Source organism: Cololabis saira, chromosome 3 (assembly GCF_033807715.1).
Source record: "Cololabis saira isolate AMF1-May2022 chromosome 3, fColSai1.1, whole genome shotgun sequence".
Taxonomy (NCBI): Eukaryota; Metazoa; Chordata; class Actinopteri; order Beloniformes; family Belonidae; genus Cololabis; species Cololabis saira.
Window position 1 is genome coordinate 44,095,543 of NC_084589.1, and position 14,299 is coordinate 44,109,841.

Below are 14,299 nucleotides of genomic sequence, written 5' to 3' on the forward strand. Positions count from 1 at the left end.
AACTATGGTTACAGATACAAAACCCTGTTTTCAATCACTCCTTTCTGAATGATACAATATTCCATAAAAAAGGTGCAACCAAATCATGTGCTGGTGCAACCAACTTTCTCAGTTGTCGCACCAGTGGACGAGTTAGTCTGGAGCCTGTGCAAGATATTTTTGACCTTCTAAAGCTGTATTTCCACACTTATTTTTATCCTGTCACTTAACTTAAACTTAAACAAATGAACACAGGCAGACCACGGTGTTAATTTTGAACACATCTGCTCTTGTTCTCTATCTTAGATGGACACGGAGAATCAGTTCTGCAGTCCAACTGAAATGGAGACAGTTGTCAACAGTGAGAGGGTAAGTTGAATGTAATGTAGACATTTGATGGAAATTAGTTGTTTTTTTTTTTAATACTTTTAAGATAAATACATATGATTCTGAAATGTCTTGCTGCTCAAACTGTCTGGTAACAATAAATGTTACAATAAAAACATTCCAACAGTGTCAGAAACATAGGCTGGTGTGTGCAACTGTCTCCACCTTGGACAAGTGTGTGGGACCTGTGTCCTCCCTCAAGTGGCTTGGCTATAAATGCAGAGGTGAGATATTAAATTAATTGGCACTGTCTGGTGAAAGGTAGTAGGTGTATGTGCTGTGTTCTGTGGTACGATTAACCCCTCTATTAACACCTATGGAGAATGATCCTGGTACAGCATAGGCTACTGTACCTACTATTGTTTCAGTTTAACTATGGTGTCATTATGAAATTGAAGACAGCTACCGTACTTCACTTTCAGTTTAACCCTTGTACTGTCTCCGGGTCAAAATGACCTAATTCTCCTGTTCCTTCCTTCCTTCCTTCCTTCCTTCCTTCTTTCCTTCCTTCCTTCTTTCCTTCCTTCCTTCCTTCCTTCCTTCCTTCCTTCCTTCTTTCCTTCCTTCCTTCCTTCCTTCTTTCCCCCTGCTCTTTCCTTCCTTCCTTCCTTCCTTCCTTTTTCCCTTCCTTCTTTCCTTCCTCCCTTCCTTTTTCCCTTCCTTCCTTCTTTCCCCCTGCTCTCTCCTTCCTTCCTTCCTCCTTTCCTCCCTTCTTCTCTTCCTCCTTCCTTGACCCGAACACAGCACAAGGGTTAACTATGGTGTCATTATGAAATTGAAGACAGCTACCGTACTTTATTAGAGTGAGATTGATTGCAGTGTGTCATATATGTCATCTAATTCAGATTACATAAAGATGTTTCATTCTGCCTTATTGGCACTGACCAGTTCTGCGAGGGTCATACTGTAGGTTTTCCTCAATCCACCTTGTTCTCCACTTGGATGTGTGAACATTTACATCAATAAGTGTCAGTCAGTACGTTTACATGCAGCAAAGAGATGGGATTTCTGATCGTATCAGATAACGACATGCAGAAGACCGGATCACTGGTCTGAGTTTACATGCTGTTCAGAGATCGGATAAATGGCCAGAGCATGGCTGACTCCGTGACGCTAGGTGGCGCTGTAACCATGGTAACCATTTCAACAAAGAGCCACCTCCGGTTGACCTCCACTTAACAACAACAAGAAAAGACGTCGTACGACGACCTGGTCTGATTTGTTGTTCCGAGTTTGTTCCCTTTGCTGCCACTAACCTTGCGAGAGGCGCAAAAGCCACAATAACCCTTTTTAAAAATTATTATATTATAAAACGGGAAATTTACCGAAAAATACTAATACGGGAGGACGGCGGGAAAGAGGGGTAAAATACGGTAGTTTCCCAGCAAAAACGGGAGACTGGACTTGAGTGGAAACAAGTCACAAGTTTTCTACTGGACAATTGTGTCGTTATTAGGGAAAGAGGACTGGACTTGAGACACAAGTTAGGAGGGCCAGCCAGGTTCTTTCCTCTCTCTTATTGTTCAACTGTTGCACTGTAAGTGTTTTGAAAATTAAAAATAAATAAATAGTGGAAGTGATATATATGTAGATATTGTCCTTTACTGAATTAAATGGTTGCTAATCAATAATTCTGCCAATTAATTAGCCTGCCTGAGTTTTACCTGCCCTTATAACCAGTACTCGAGTTGTAAAAAATAAATCAGGGGGGATGGTGGATTTTATCATATGGGGACAGATAATTTGTGCTGATTACAAATAATATAATATATTACAAATAATAGCACTGACCAAAACACCTGCAGAAATACTGCAGGAATGACATAGCAGCAGTTAAATGCAGCCTTCTGTAAGCTTTAAATATCCACTGGGCTTACATCAAATACATCAAAACACAACAATAAAAAACAGTTTTCTGAACTTATCAATATCACAGGATAAGTAAAATGGATCACTGCAAAAACTCAAAATCTTAAGTAAGTAAGTAAGTAAGTAAAGTTTATTTATATAGCACCTTTCACAGATATAAAATCACAAAGTGCTTTACATTAAAAGAAGGCACACAAATTAAAAGAGATTAAAAAGAAAAGATACCAATAGTATACATATATATAAAAACCTAGATAAAATTAACAAGGTACAGAAAACAGCACTGGGCTGGCATGTTAAAAACATAGTTGCAACGCACATTAAAAACATAGCAGCAACGCAGAGACACAATAAATAAACGGTTAACCAAAAGCCTGTCTGAATAAAAACGTTTTCAGCTGCTTCATGAAGCCTTCACATGATTCTAGAAAACGCAGTTGTGAAGGGAGAGCATTCCATAGTTTAGGCGCAACAGATTGAAAAGCACGGTCACCTCTGGATTTATAATGGGTTTGAGGGACAGACAGTAACGATTGGTGTGCTGATCTAAGAGCCCGATTTGGCGCATAAGGTAGGAGGAGGTCAGTGATGTATTGTGGTGTTTGGCCATGCAAAGCTCTGAAAGTTAGCACCAGTATTTTAAAATGGATGCGAAATTTAATGGGAAGCCAGTGAAGAGAGGATAAAATCGGAGTGATGTGTGTTCTCTTACTACTACTAGTTAGAAGCCGGGCTGCTGCATTCTGGACAGTTTGGAGACGATTTAAGGAGGTCTGATTTAAACAGGTAAAAAGAGAATTACAATAATCTAAGCGAGAAGAAATAAAAGCATGAACAACCATCTCCATCTCAACCTTGGTAACCACGGATCTTAATTTAGCTATATTCCTTAATTGGAAAAAGCATGAACTCACCAGATGACTGACATGATTGTCGAGTGACAGAGATTGGTCCAAGATGACACCTAAGTTTCTTAGCTTATGCTGAGCACAGGCACTTAAAGACCCCATATATTGTTTTATGTTTGGGATATGATTTTCAGGAGCAACTATAAGGGCTTCTGTCTTGTCTGAATTTAATTGAAGACAGTTATCAACCATCCAAATCTTAATTGCATCCAAACAGTTGTTAAAAATGGACAATTGGTTAAAATCGTTTGGTTTAAAAGAACAATATAACTGGATGTCATCAGCATAAAAATGATAAGAGATGCCACTAAAACCGCTAATAATCTGTCCAAGAGGCAGCATATATAGGGAGAACAGCATGGGACCCAGAACAGAACCCTGTGGGACACCACATGACAGAGGCGCTGTGTTTGAAATGAACTGACCCACAGAAACTGAGAAACTTCTGTCAGCAAGATATGATTTAAACCAATTTAAGGCAGTCCCAGAAATACCAACCGACAGATTAAGCCTATTTAAGAGAATAGCATGATCGACGATATCAAAAGCAGATTTGAGATCTAATAAAACCAATAAGGAGCACTTCCCATCATCAGCAGCCATCATAATATCATTTGTGACCTTCAGAAGAGCTGTTTCAGTGGAGTGTAATTTACGAAAACCTGATTGAAAGGCATCATACAAGTTATGTGTTTCTAAAACATCAGTAAGCTGCTTTGCAACAACTTTTTCCAGTAGTTTTGATAACAGTGGCAGCTTGGATATAGGCCTGTAATTAGTTGGGAGGCTGGGATCTAAATTTGTTTTTTTCAGGAGCGGCTGAACAATAGCATGTTTAAAATGGCTAGGAACAAAGCCAGATAAAAGGGAAAGATTGATCAGGTCTAAAATGGTAGAGCCAATGGAACTGAAAACATTTAAAAACAACAGTGAGGGGAGGATGTCCATAGGCCCAGATGAGGGCTTAGTTTTGTGCAACAGCTCAGAGATGTCCTCTAAAGAAACAGGAGAAAATGAGTTTAAAATTGTAGGGCAGGAAGCAATGATAGTATTACGGTTCGGAGGTGGGGGGATATTTGCCCGGATATCACTAACTTTGTCCACAAAACATTTAAGAAAGTTGTTACAGTCAGTGACGGAGAAGACAGGAACTTGTGGCGGAGAGGGAGAGACAATAGTGTTTATCGTTTCAAAGAGGACTTTTGAGTTTCCTTTGTTAGATGAGATGAGATTGGCAAAATAAGCAATCCTGGCGTTCCTTATCATGTCATTCAAACAGATAAAAAGCTCTTTAAGATGCAGCCGATGAACCTTCAGTTTGGTGGTTTTCCATAAGCGCTCTGTTTTTCTACATTTCCGCCTAAAATCACGGATTGACTCATCTACCCAGGGTGAGGACTTGGCAGTAGGGATCTGTCTGGATTTAAAAGGAGCCACCACATCTAAGACAGAGGAGCAATGCTCATTAAATAACTGGACCAGGGACTCCACGTCATCATGGTTTGACATCGCATCAGGGTCAAATAAAGCTGTGAATTTTTCAGCTGTGCTCTGGTTGATGATGCGTCTACAAGACAATTGTTTAAGGGGCAGCAGATCCAGCTTACAAGACACGTCAAACAGAACACACTTATGATCACTAACAAGGAAATCCATCAAGCAAACATCATCAACATTAAGACCATATGAAAAAACTAAGTCCAAAGTATGTCCCGCACAATGTGTGGGCCCAGAGACATGTTGTGTGAAGTTAAAAGACTCAGTAATAGCAAGAAATTCTGAAGCAGCTTTAGAAGTAGCATCATCAACGTGAAAATTAAAATCACCAATAATTAAGACTTTCTCCAACTTAATAACCGAAGATAAAAGCTCAGTAAAATCTGACAGGAAAGGGCCAGCTGGACCAGGAGGTCTGTAGATTAAAATACAATAGAAGGGCTTCAACTGACCAATTTTTGACATGTTCAGCTCAAAAGAGGGGAAATTTTCAGTACTAACCAACCGGCAGTTAAAGGAGTTTCTAAAAATTACCGCAAGACCTCCACCACGGCCAGACAGCCTTGGCGTGCTGATGGAGCTACAGCCTGCAGGACAGAGTTCATTTATGGAAGAAAATTCAAGATTTCGCTGCCAAGTTTCTGTGATGAACAGAAAGTCCAAGTTCTCCCTAATAAATAAATCTTTAAGGAGAAATGTCTTATTTGCAATTGAGCGAGCATTGAGCAGAGCCATTCTGACAGAGGACTCAACTGGAGTAGCTCCGGCAGAGGCAGGAGACAGCGGGCGCAGGTAACAAGTGCTTACTCTCTGACGATACCTGCTTTCGGTCTGTCTATCTGTTCTTTGATTTATAATGACAGGGATGGGGAACCAGGAAAATCCTTTTTGGCCTTCCTGGTCTTCCATACATTGGGAGGATGCTGCTGCACATTCAGTAAATTGGACAGATGAGAGAGCTGGAGCGGCAGTGATGAGCGGGCTATCAGAGACAGGGGGATGGCGTCAGTCTACGAGACTGGATAGATGGTGGCAGAAATTAGAGGCCAGAACTGTGATTCCCTTATTGCTGGGGTGGAAATTATCATGATTATACAGATCACTCAGGTTCCAAAATGAGTCAAAGTGACTGATAAAGCCATAGCCACACGCTGAGCAGAAGTTGCTTAGCCACTGATCAGCACTGTAGAGACGACTAAACATCTCAACGCTCTTTCTGAGGGTGGGGATTAAGCCAGAGAAAATGCAAATCTTTCCAAGGCTCTCGATCGTCACTGCTAGTAGCTCATAATCATCCTGGAGCTTGATTGATTGCCTACACCTGAGGTCATTCGTACCCACATGCACAATCACAGTGTGGGCAGACGGGTGACGCTCAGTGATGGCAGGGATATGCAGGAGTAAGTCACAGACTTTTGCACCGGAGAAAGAATATGTAATACCATTTGGGATAGCGACGGACCTAACTATGGAGTCACCTACCAGGATACATTCTGGGGGTGGAAATAGGAGGCGGCTAGCATTAGCTGTGCTAGCTGCGGTGGCAACAGGAGGAAGAGGACAGCTGGGAAAAGTGGAAAAGGCCGGCGATGAGCCCACTCGGGGACGCTTTCCAGAGGGAGAGGCAGTCCGGGAGTTGGAGGTACTGCTGCTGGGAGATGTGCGCTTCCTGCGGGAGGATGGTCCATTTCCAGCACCGCCGCGCTGCACCACCGATGCCCAAGAGGGTGACCCGTGCCAGAGCCGAGTGGGAGAGACCGCAGCGTTCTGAGACACCGGCCCATCATCATTAGGGGACTGCGAGCCGGAGGAGGAGGTGACATTAGCGGGTGAAGTGTGCTTTCGTACACGGCCCGCGCGCGCAGGAGGAGGAGAAGAGACAACCGGGTCCGGAGAGAGCTCCGCCAAAGAAGAGAAGAAGTTGGAGAGTGGGATGTCCTCCCCGCCGGCCCCGAACGGGTCGTAAAGGGGAAGAGAGAGCCTTTTGGGGCCATTTACCACAGATGACCATGTGAGAGGAGACGTCGGGCCAGGGGGTTTAGCAGATGCAGCCGCTACATCCGAAGCCATGGGCCGCTGGCAATCCGTAAGCTCAAGGCATGACAGCCGAGAGCACAGCATCGACTGCCGCTGGAGGAGGTCCTGGATGAGCTGCTCGGTGGCCCGGAGCTCAGCTTTTAGCTCTATGATCTCCAGCTTCTCGGCCATCACTGAAGTGAGATACTGTGAGATACCAGTAGAGACTAGCTGCTGCAGGGCTGGTTGAGGCTAGCTGCTGCAGGGCTGGTTGAGGCTAGCTGCTGCAGGGCTAGTAGGACAAGAATATTTGTCTTATTTATAGTTAAAATGTCTCATTTTAGTAAAAAAAATCTCATTACACTTAAAACAAGACTCATCACTGGAAAAAACAACAATTTTCACCCGTTTCAAGTAGATTTTCACAATCTACAGATTTTTTTGCTTGTAATAAGAAGATAAATCTTGTCCCACTGGCAGATTTTCGTACTTATTTCAAGTGAAAATTTACCTGAAACAGGTGAAAATTGTCACATTTTTCTGGTGTTATTTTTATGGTGATGACTCTAAATGTTGAAATAGCAGTAAAACCACATTCATTGATGAAATGACATAAGTTTTCAGTTGTAAGAGCTTCCTTCATCTTTTTTGCTGTAGCACACACTTGTATTTCATGCCACGAATAAAGTAATTTCATTTGTAGTTATGTGTTTCACTTTTATTACAAACAAAGAGCTAGATATTAGTGTTGGTGTGTTACATTTATTATGAACAGATACAAAATGGTATACAAATCTTAAACAAAATATCAACATGTACAAGTTTGAAAAAGGTTTACAAATTTTAAACATTTGTATGTGCAAATTGTAGAGGTATCAAAAGCTGAACTAAAAGGAAATATCTTCCCATGTGTAGAGGTTGCGGTAGACAGGCTTGTGGTTGGAGGGGATTGGCCGTGAGGGGCTGGATGGCGACATCGCCTCTTTGCCCCTGCCGCCTCCGACCAGGCCTCTGGGCACTTGTGTCTGAAGACAGAATTGGTGTAAAACTTATTACATGTCCTAACGTGGGCATATGTTTAAACATAAAAAAGCATTGGTTGTTGCAGCCAGCATATTGCAGAACTTACCTGGTAACTCAGAGTTCCTCTGCAGCGGGGAACTGCTCTACCATCGCTGCTGTTGACTCTCCCCCATCTCTGTTGCTGCTTCTGCAGAGGGTTACACAAATGAAAAATGATTTATAGTTTATTCATTTTATGTCAGACATATGGATTTATTTTGTCTAGTTGTCAGAATAATCACATTATTGGTTCCATCTTATGTTATTTGCAAATATAATCATGACTACTTTCATTAAACTGTGTTTTAGGTACTTTGATTTATAAACAGTCACACCGGGTTCATTTTGACCCAGGAAAACAGCTGTGATTGGTTTTAAATCAGTATTCTGATTAAACCTGATCAGTGTGTTATAATATAAACGTATTTTCATTAAAGTCAGACAATAATGCCCAAAAAAGTATTGTAAAGTTGGAACGCAGTTGGATAATAACACATTTAACACAGAATTAGGTTATAATTTATCACTCACTCATCTCACTCATCTTCTCCCGCTTTATCCGTTCCCGGGTCGCGGGGGCAGCAGCCTCAGCAGAGATGCCCAGGCTTCCTTCACCCCAGACACTTCCTCCAGCTCTTCCGGGGGGAGTCCGAGGCGTTCCCAGGCCAGCCGAGAGACATAGTCTCTCCAGTGTGTCCTGGGTCTTCCCCGGGGTCTCCTCCCGGTGGGACATGCCTGGAACACCTCCCTAGGGAGGAGGGACATGCCTGGAACACCTCCCTAGGGAGGCGTCCAGGAGGCATCCGGTACAGATGCCCAAGCCACCTCAGCTGACTCCTCTCAATGTGAAGGAGCAGCGGCTCGACTCCGAGCTCCTCCCGGGTGACCGAACTCCTCACCCTATCTCTAAGGGAGCGTCCAGCCGCCCTGCGGAGGAAACTGATCTCGGCCGCTTGTATCCGCGATCTTGTCCTTTCGGTCACTACCCAAAGTTCATGACCATAGGTGAGGGTAGGGGCGTAGATTGACCGGTAAATCGAGAGCTTCGCCTTTCGACTCAGCTCCCTCTTCACCACGACGGTCCAGTACATCGACCGCATTACTGCGGACGCTGCACCGATCCGTCTGTCAATCTCACGCTCCATTGTTCCCTCACTCGTGAACAAGATCCCGAGATACTTGAACTCCTCCACCTGAGGCAGGACTTCTCCACCCACCCGGAGAAGGCATGCCACCCTTTTCCGGTGGAGAACCATGGCCTCGGTCTTGGAGGTGCTGATTCTCATCCCTGCCGCGTCGCACTCGGCCGCAAACCGCCCCAGCACATGCTGGAGTTGGGTTATAATTTATGTAATGTGTTATTGGTAGTGAAACATAACATGAGCATAAGTTACATTGAATAACCCCTCACCCCCGCACGCTTGAGGGCTAAATTAAATGTACAAGTAAACCGTTATTTAGCAGACGCTTTTATCCAAAGCGACGTGCATAACATTACAGAACATACAGAACAAAACATTCTTTGAACAAAGGCAACAAGTTAGCAACTCACGTTATTTTGATCTGCTCCAGTGACTCCATCCCCGTCCCCCTTTCACTTCCGGGTGAACCCCCCCAGAGGAAATTCTCGAGCATGTGCAGACTGCAATATCCGATCCCCCGTATACATGGCGTTAACAACCCGATTGCGAACCGGTTATCTGGTGCTGCAACCTGATTACTAAATGTCAGACATAAGTCCGAAGTAGATCGGGTTCAGGTGTTTACATGCAGTTTAAAAGTCCGAACGATGTCTTATACGATAAGAAACCCGATTAAACTGCTGCATGTAAACGTAGTGAGTGAGTCGGTGAGGTGCTCAAACTTGCAATCTTTCACTTTGTTTTTTAAATCAGTCACATATGCATCAACAGTCTCTGATTTTCCTTGCACTTGAATAAAGAACAGGAGCCTCAAATACGTCACATTTTTCCTTGGCTCACAATGTTGGCAGAGTTCTTTCAATGTATCATAGTCATCTACGTCTTCATTGAAGTCAAAAGTGTTATATACCTTTAATTGCTTCATCAGGGCTCCAGACTAACTTTTTTCACTAGGAGCACAGTAGCCCCTAACTGAACATTTTTAGGGGCACAATCAGAAATTTTAGGAGCGCACATCATTTATTTACATGCTAACCAAATTTTTACATTTCTATTACATTTCAGTGTATTAGTAATACGTATTTCATAATAGATTAATGAATTCGGGGATTAAAGCAAAAAAAATATTTTTGACTGAAAAATGTTTCAGGCCAGTTCATATTCCCCCGCCATCTATGCGCTGCAGCACACTTTAAGAACGGCCCCTTTTTTGCCGTGCGGTCGTTTCCCAAAGGTTTCAAGTAAAAAAGTTAAATGCTGTATTAGCCCTTCTGTTTTCTGTTTTTTATCACCATTTGATTCGATCCGATCCGATATTGATGTGGGTTAGTGTTATTAAAAATGTTTTTTGAGCTGTTTCCTGAATTATACGACTGTAAAATAACTAGTGAAATAATAATTTCACAATCATTATTGTGAAATAACTAAAAAATAAATAACTCAAATGGGTCTTTCAATATCCATTTAAAGTGCAAAAAAGAAGGAAATATCAATAGCTCATGCAGTAAACAAATAATTTTAGCTTGTCTAATTTATTCTGTCACCAGACACACAGCTTGCCATGAAGCATCAGGGATTTTTCAGGTATGTCATGACAAACTGTGTGTCCAATAACAGAAGAAACCAAACAAGCTAGTAAATATAGATAATATGAACTTCATTGAACTTATATAACATTTTGAAATTTAAGCTGAAATATCCAAAACACTGAACACTGGTTTTGCACGGGTGGGGGTGTGTCTGAGTGTGTCCTTGTCTGTGTGTAACGTGCCTGGCGATTCAATGATCTGCAAGTTTTGCCCGCACACAGTTGACTGGACACGAAAAAATACATGCGAAAAAAGATCATGTACTTTAACGGCGACGTCTGTAGTAGGTGTAATAATCATAATTTTGTATTACAGTACGACGCGCTCTCCTCGCGTGCTGCGCGAGTGAGGTCCGTTTACAATGCAGGTAGTTGTCTGAGTGAGCGGAGATTAACGCACATGGCAGCATAAAAACAGGCTCAAACAGCAAGTAACTTCCAGCATTAACAGTGCTGCTCAGCCCGCTGTCTGTACGGAGTAAACTTTGGTTCTGCATTTTCTGCGCTGATTTCTCAGGCGGCCGCTTCCACATGTTTGTTTTGTTCACGAGGGCAGCGGAGGCGGGCGGGGTAAAGAAGCGCAGTGTCCCCGGCTCTTAGTGACCCTTTTTTCAGCATTTTTTCAAAAGAAAACTTGATTTAGTTCGAGTTTTAAAAATTTGCGCTTTGTTAACGCTACCTCTGCTCTTTGACGCCGTGTTCATTGTTTGATAGTTTGACACCACGCGCATATGTGAATTAAATGACGTGACTACTGGTCCCCCAGTCTCTGACAAGTCGTCTGCCCTGAGGGACGGGGGCGAACCAGCCCTCCTCTGTTTCTGATTGGCTGATACCAAGGCTCTGGCTAGCTTTATTGGTTTACAACAGCGTCAGTTTAATGTCCAACATGATTTAATTGGATAGTCTAACGGCTGATTTATGGTTCCGCGTTACACCAACACAAACCAACGCGTTGGTGTAACGCTGGCAAAAAACACTGGCAAATTTACTGGTCGCACGTGTGCGAGTGGACATGAAATTCAGTCGCACATACTCAAATTTTGGTCGCAAAATGCGAGCATTTGGTCGCAGTCTGGAGGCCTGCTTCATCCCTGGCCACATGTAGGAACGTGGCTCTTTTCACTGAATCAGACTTTCCGTCGATTCCGCTGGCGACAAGAAACAGTTCAAATCTCTGGATCCAGACTCCAATTTTCTGCTAGATTTCCTACAGTCACAGTGCCACCCAGTGTTTCCGCTAGAAAAAATTGGCACCGGACAATGTGACCGGCAGGGTTTCAATTTACCGGACAAATGTTTGAAATTCCGGTCACATAGGCTATATGAATTTATTGAGGTTAGAAATAAATCATATGCAGTAGTACGATATCAATGCAAGTACTTTAATAGTATTTTTATTTAAAAGCAGGGTATTTAAAATAAAATAAGTCCCGTCAATTGACTCGCGAGCGTAACTTCAAAAAATAAATAATTATTGCAGAAGCTTGCGCGTAACCTACGGCGTAAGGTACGCGGCGACGCGTACTCTACGCCGTAGGCTCTGCGTCGGTGCAACGCGGAACCATAAATCAACGCACAGGTGGATGTCGGCGCCGCAGCTCTGCTTCCTCCCGGCTCCCGGCACCGAGGCTCGGCGTGTCCCCAGGCCGGGGCTCGGCGTGTCCCTCCGCAGTACTCCCGGGGACTCTAGTCCCGCAGCACCAGTGAGTATTTTCACCGGACATTTTGACCGGAGAGATTATAAAATACCAGACTTCGGCATATTTTACCGGACAAAGTCCGGCAATTACCGGACAACGGAAACCCTGGTGCCACCTAATGATAACACAGAGTAATGCACTTGTTTTCAATTATACTACATAGCTGAAGGGGAAGACCGAAGGTTCAGGACAAACTTTAAACCTCACAAATACGACCAAATAATCAACAGTGGGAAACACTTTTGACTTGTTAAAATCCTGTCTTTTTGTAATTCCAGAACATCCACAAGAAAATGTTTGTAAGGTGGAGGAGGACGGGGTTTTCAGTGACCAGCACCTGGATAACCTGGAGAGGAGCTGCAGCCCGGACCAGGAGGAACCAGGGCATCCACAGACTACAGAACTGGAGGAAGACTCCAGCGGTCAGGAGATGAAGGACGAGGACGTAGAGGTGGATGTCTCATTGGTCAATGTCGCTGATGTGAAAGTTGAAAATGGTGAACCAGGACCAAACTGTGGCCAGCTGCTGTTGCACACTTCTCCTGAAGCTCAAAACAAAGATGAGGAAGGGACTGAAAGTTTACGCTCAGACTCCAGTAAAACTGCAGATCCGGAGCCAATGAGACGACACGGTGACCACGAAGATGCTGCTGTCCCGTCAGACAGCAACTGTAAATCAAAGCTGACCAGGACCCACACTGGGAAGAAGGTATTTTCTTGCAGCACTTGCAGGAAAGAGTTTAGTAGAAGTAGTAATTTAATGGATCACATGAAGATCCACACTGGCGAAAGGCTGTACCTGTGCAACACCTGCGGAAAATCGTTTAGACACTTATCAAATTTTAAAAGCCACATATACATGCACACAGGCGAGAAGCCCTACATCTGCAAAACATGTGGAAAAGGTTTCACACAAAGTGCCAGCCTGGTGATTCACTCGAGGACCCACACCGGTGAAAGGCCGTACCTGTGCAACACCTGCGGAAAAACCTTTAATAGATCATCATCTCTTAAGCGCCACATAACCACGCACACGGGTGAGAAGCCCTACATCTGCAAAATATGTGGAAAAAGTTACAGGCTACATTCCCACCTGGTGGATCACTCGAGGACCCACACCGGTGAAAAGCCGTACCTGTGCAACACCTGCAGCAAAACCTTTACTAGATCATCATCTCTTAAAAGCCACATAATCACGCACACGGGCGAGAAGCCCTACATCTGCAAAATATGTGGAAAAAGTTACAGGCAACGTTCCGCCCTGGTGGTTCACTCGAGGACCCACACCGGTGAAAAGCCGTACCTGTGCAACACCTGTGGAAAAACCTTTACTCAATCATCAGCTGTTAAAAGCCACCTAACCACGCACACGGGTGAGAAGCGATAATTGTGCCAGACGTGCAGCAAAGGTTTTAGCCGCAGAAGTATATTGCTGAATCACATGAAAATCACCCGGAGGAGAAGTCTGGCGACTCGTGACAAAGGAAGTTCATATTGTCGTCCTCCGGGGGCAGCTGTCCACTCCTGTCTGACCTGCAGAAGTCCAACCACCACCTCCTGTGGCTGATGAGCCTAATCCCCTCCCCACAAGGGTTGCAGGTTCAACCCGGATTTATGCTTCTCCGTCAACTTGGCGCAGAGGGAACAATGTAGTTGTGTACTTTTTTTAAAGTTCTGCATTGAGTTTGTTTGAATTCCTGTTCCTTCTTAAAATCATATTATTTGTTGCTGTTGGTAACTTGCCGTCTCCACGGTGCAAATAAAGAGCTGTTGATGTGCTGAAGTTTCTTTAAACGTGACAAAGCCTCTCTCACACGTTCTTTTTCCCTTCTGTTTCTTCTTCACTCACATTCTCTTTGTAAAGTTAATCTGCAGCTCCATGTTGTTAAACTCTCTCCATCTACTCTGTTCAGAGGTTAGTCCAAGTTTGATATTTTTACGTGTTGAGCTTTTACAACGTTCCTCTGAAAAACATGAAGAATCTTCAGAGAAACGAGGACAAAAGAAGAAATGCAACCATCAACACGTCAGAAACAAAACAGCCAACCATCTGTCACCATTTTATAAACTTTAATATCTGCAGCATTAAACAAAAAACCTTGAAGATTTCAGAAGTCAGTGCAGTCAGATACGATTTGCTTTTATTTC

At 43.6% G+C, this 14,299-nt stretch overlaps 2 protein-coding genes across 2 annotated transcripts in view; one reads left to right on the forward strand and one right to left on the reverse strand.

Moving 5' to 3' along the window:
* Nucleotides 1-13,912, forward strand: part of LOC133440350 (zinc finger protein OZF-like) — a 30,786-nt gene extending 16,874 nt beyond the window's left edge. The window contains exon 2 of the mRNA XM_061717592.1: nucleotides 12,430-13,912. Within this exon, the coding sequence (XP_061573576.1) occupies nucleotides 12,430-13,538 (1,109 nt within the window). The 3' untranslated portion in view covers nucleotides 13,539-13,912. The remainder of the gene's footprint in view (nucleotides 1-12,429) is intronic.
* Nucleotides 1-14,299, reverse strand: part of LOC133440368 (zinc finger protein 37-like) — an 801,383-nt gene that overhangs the window by 194,510 nt on the left and 592,574 nt on the right. The window lies entirely within an intron of this gene.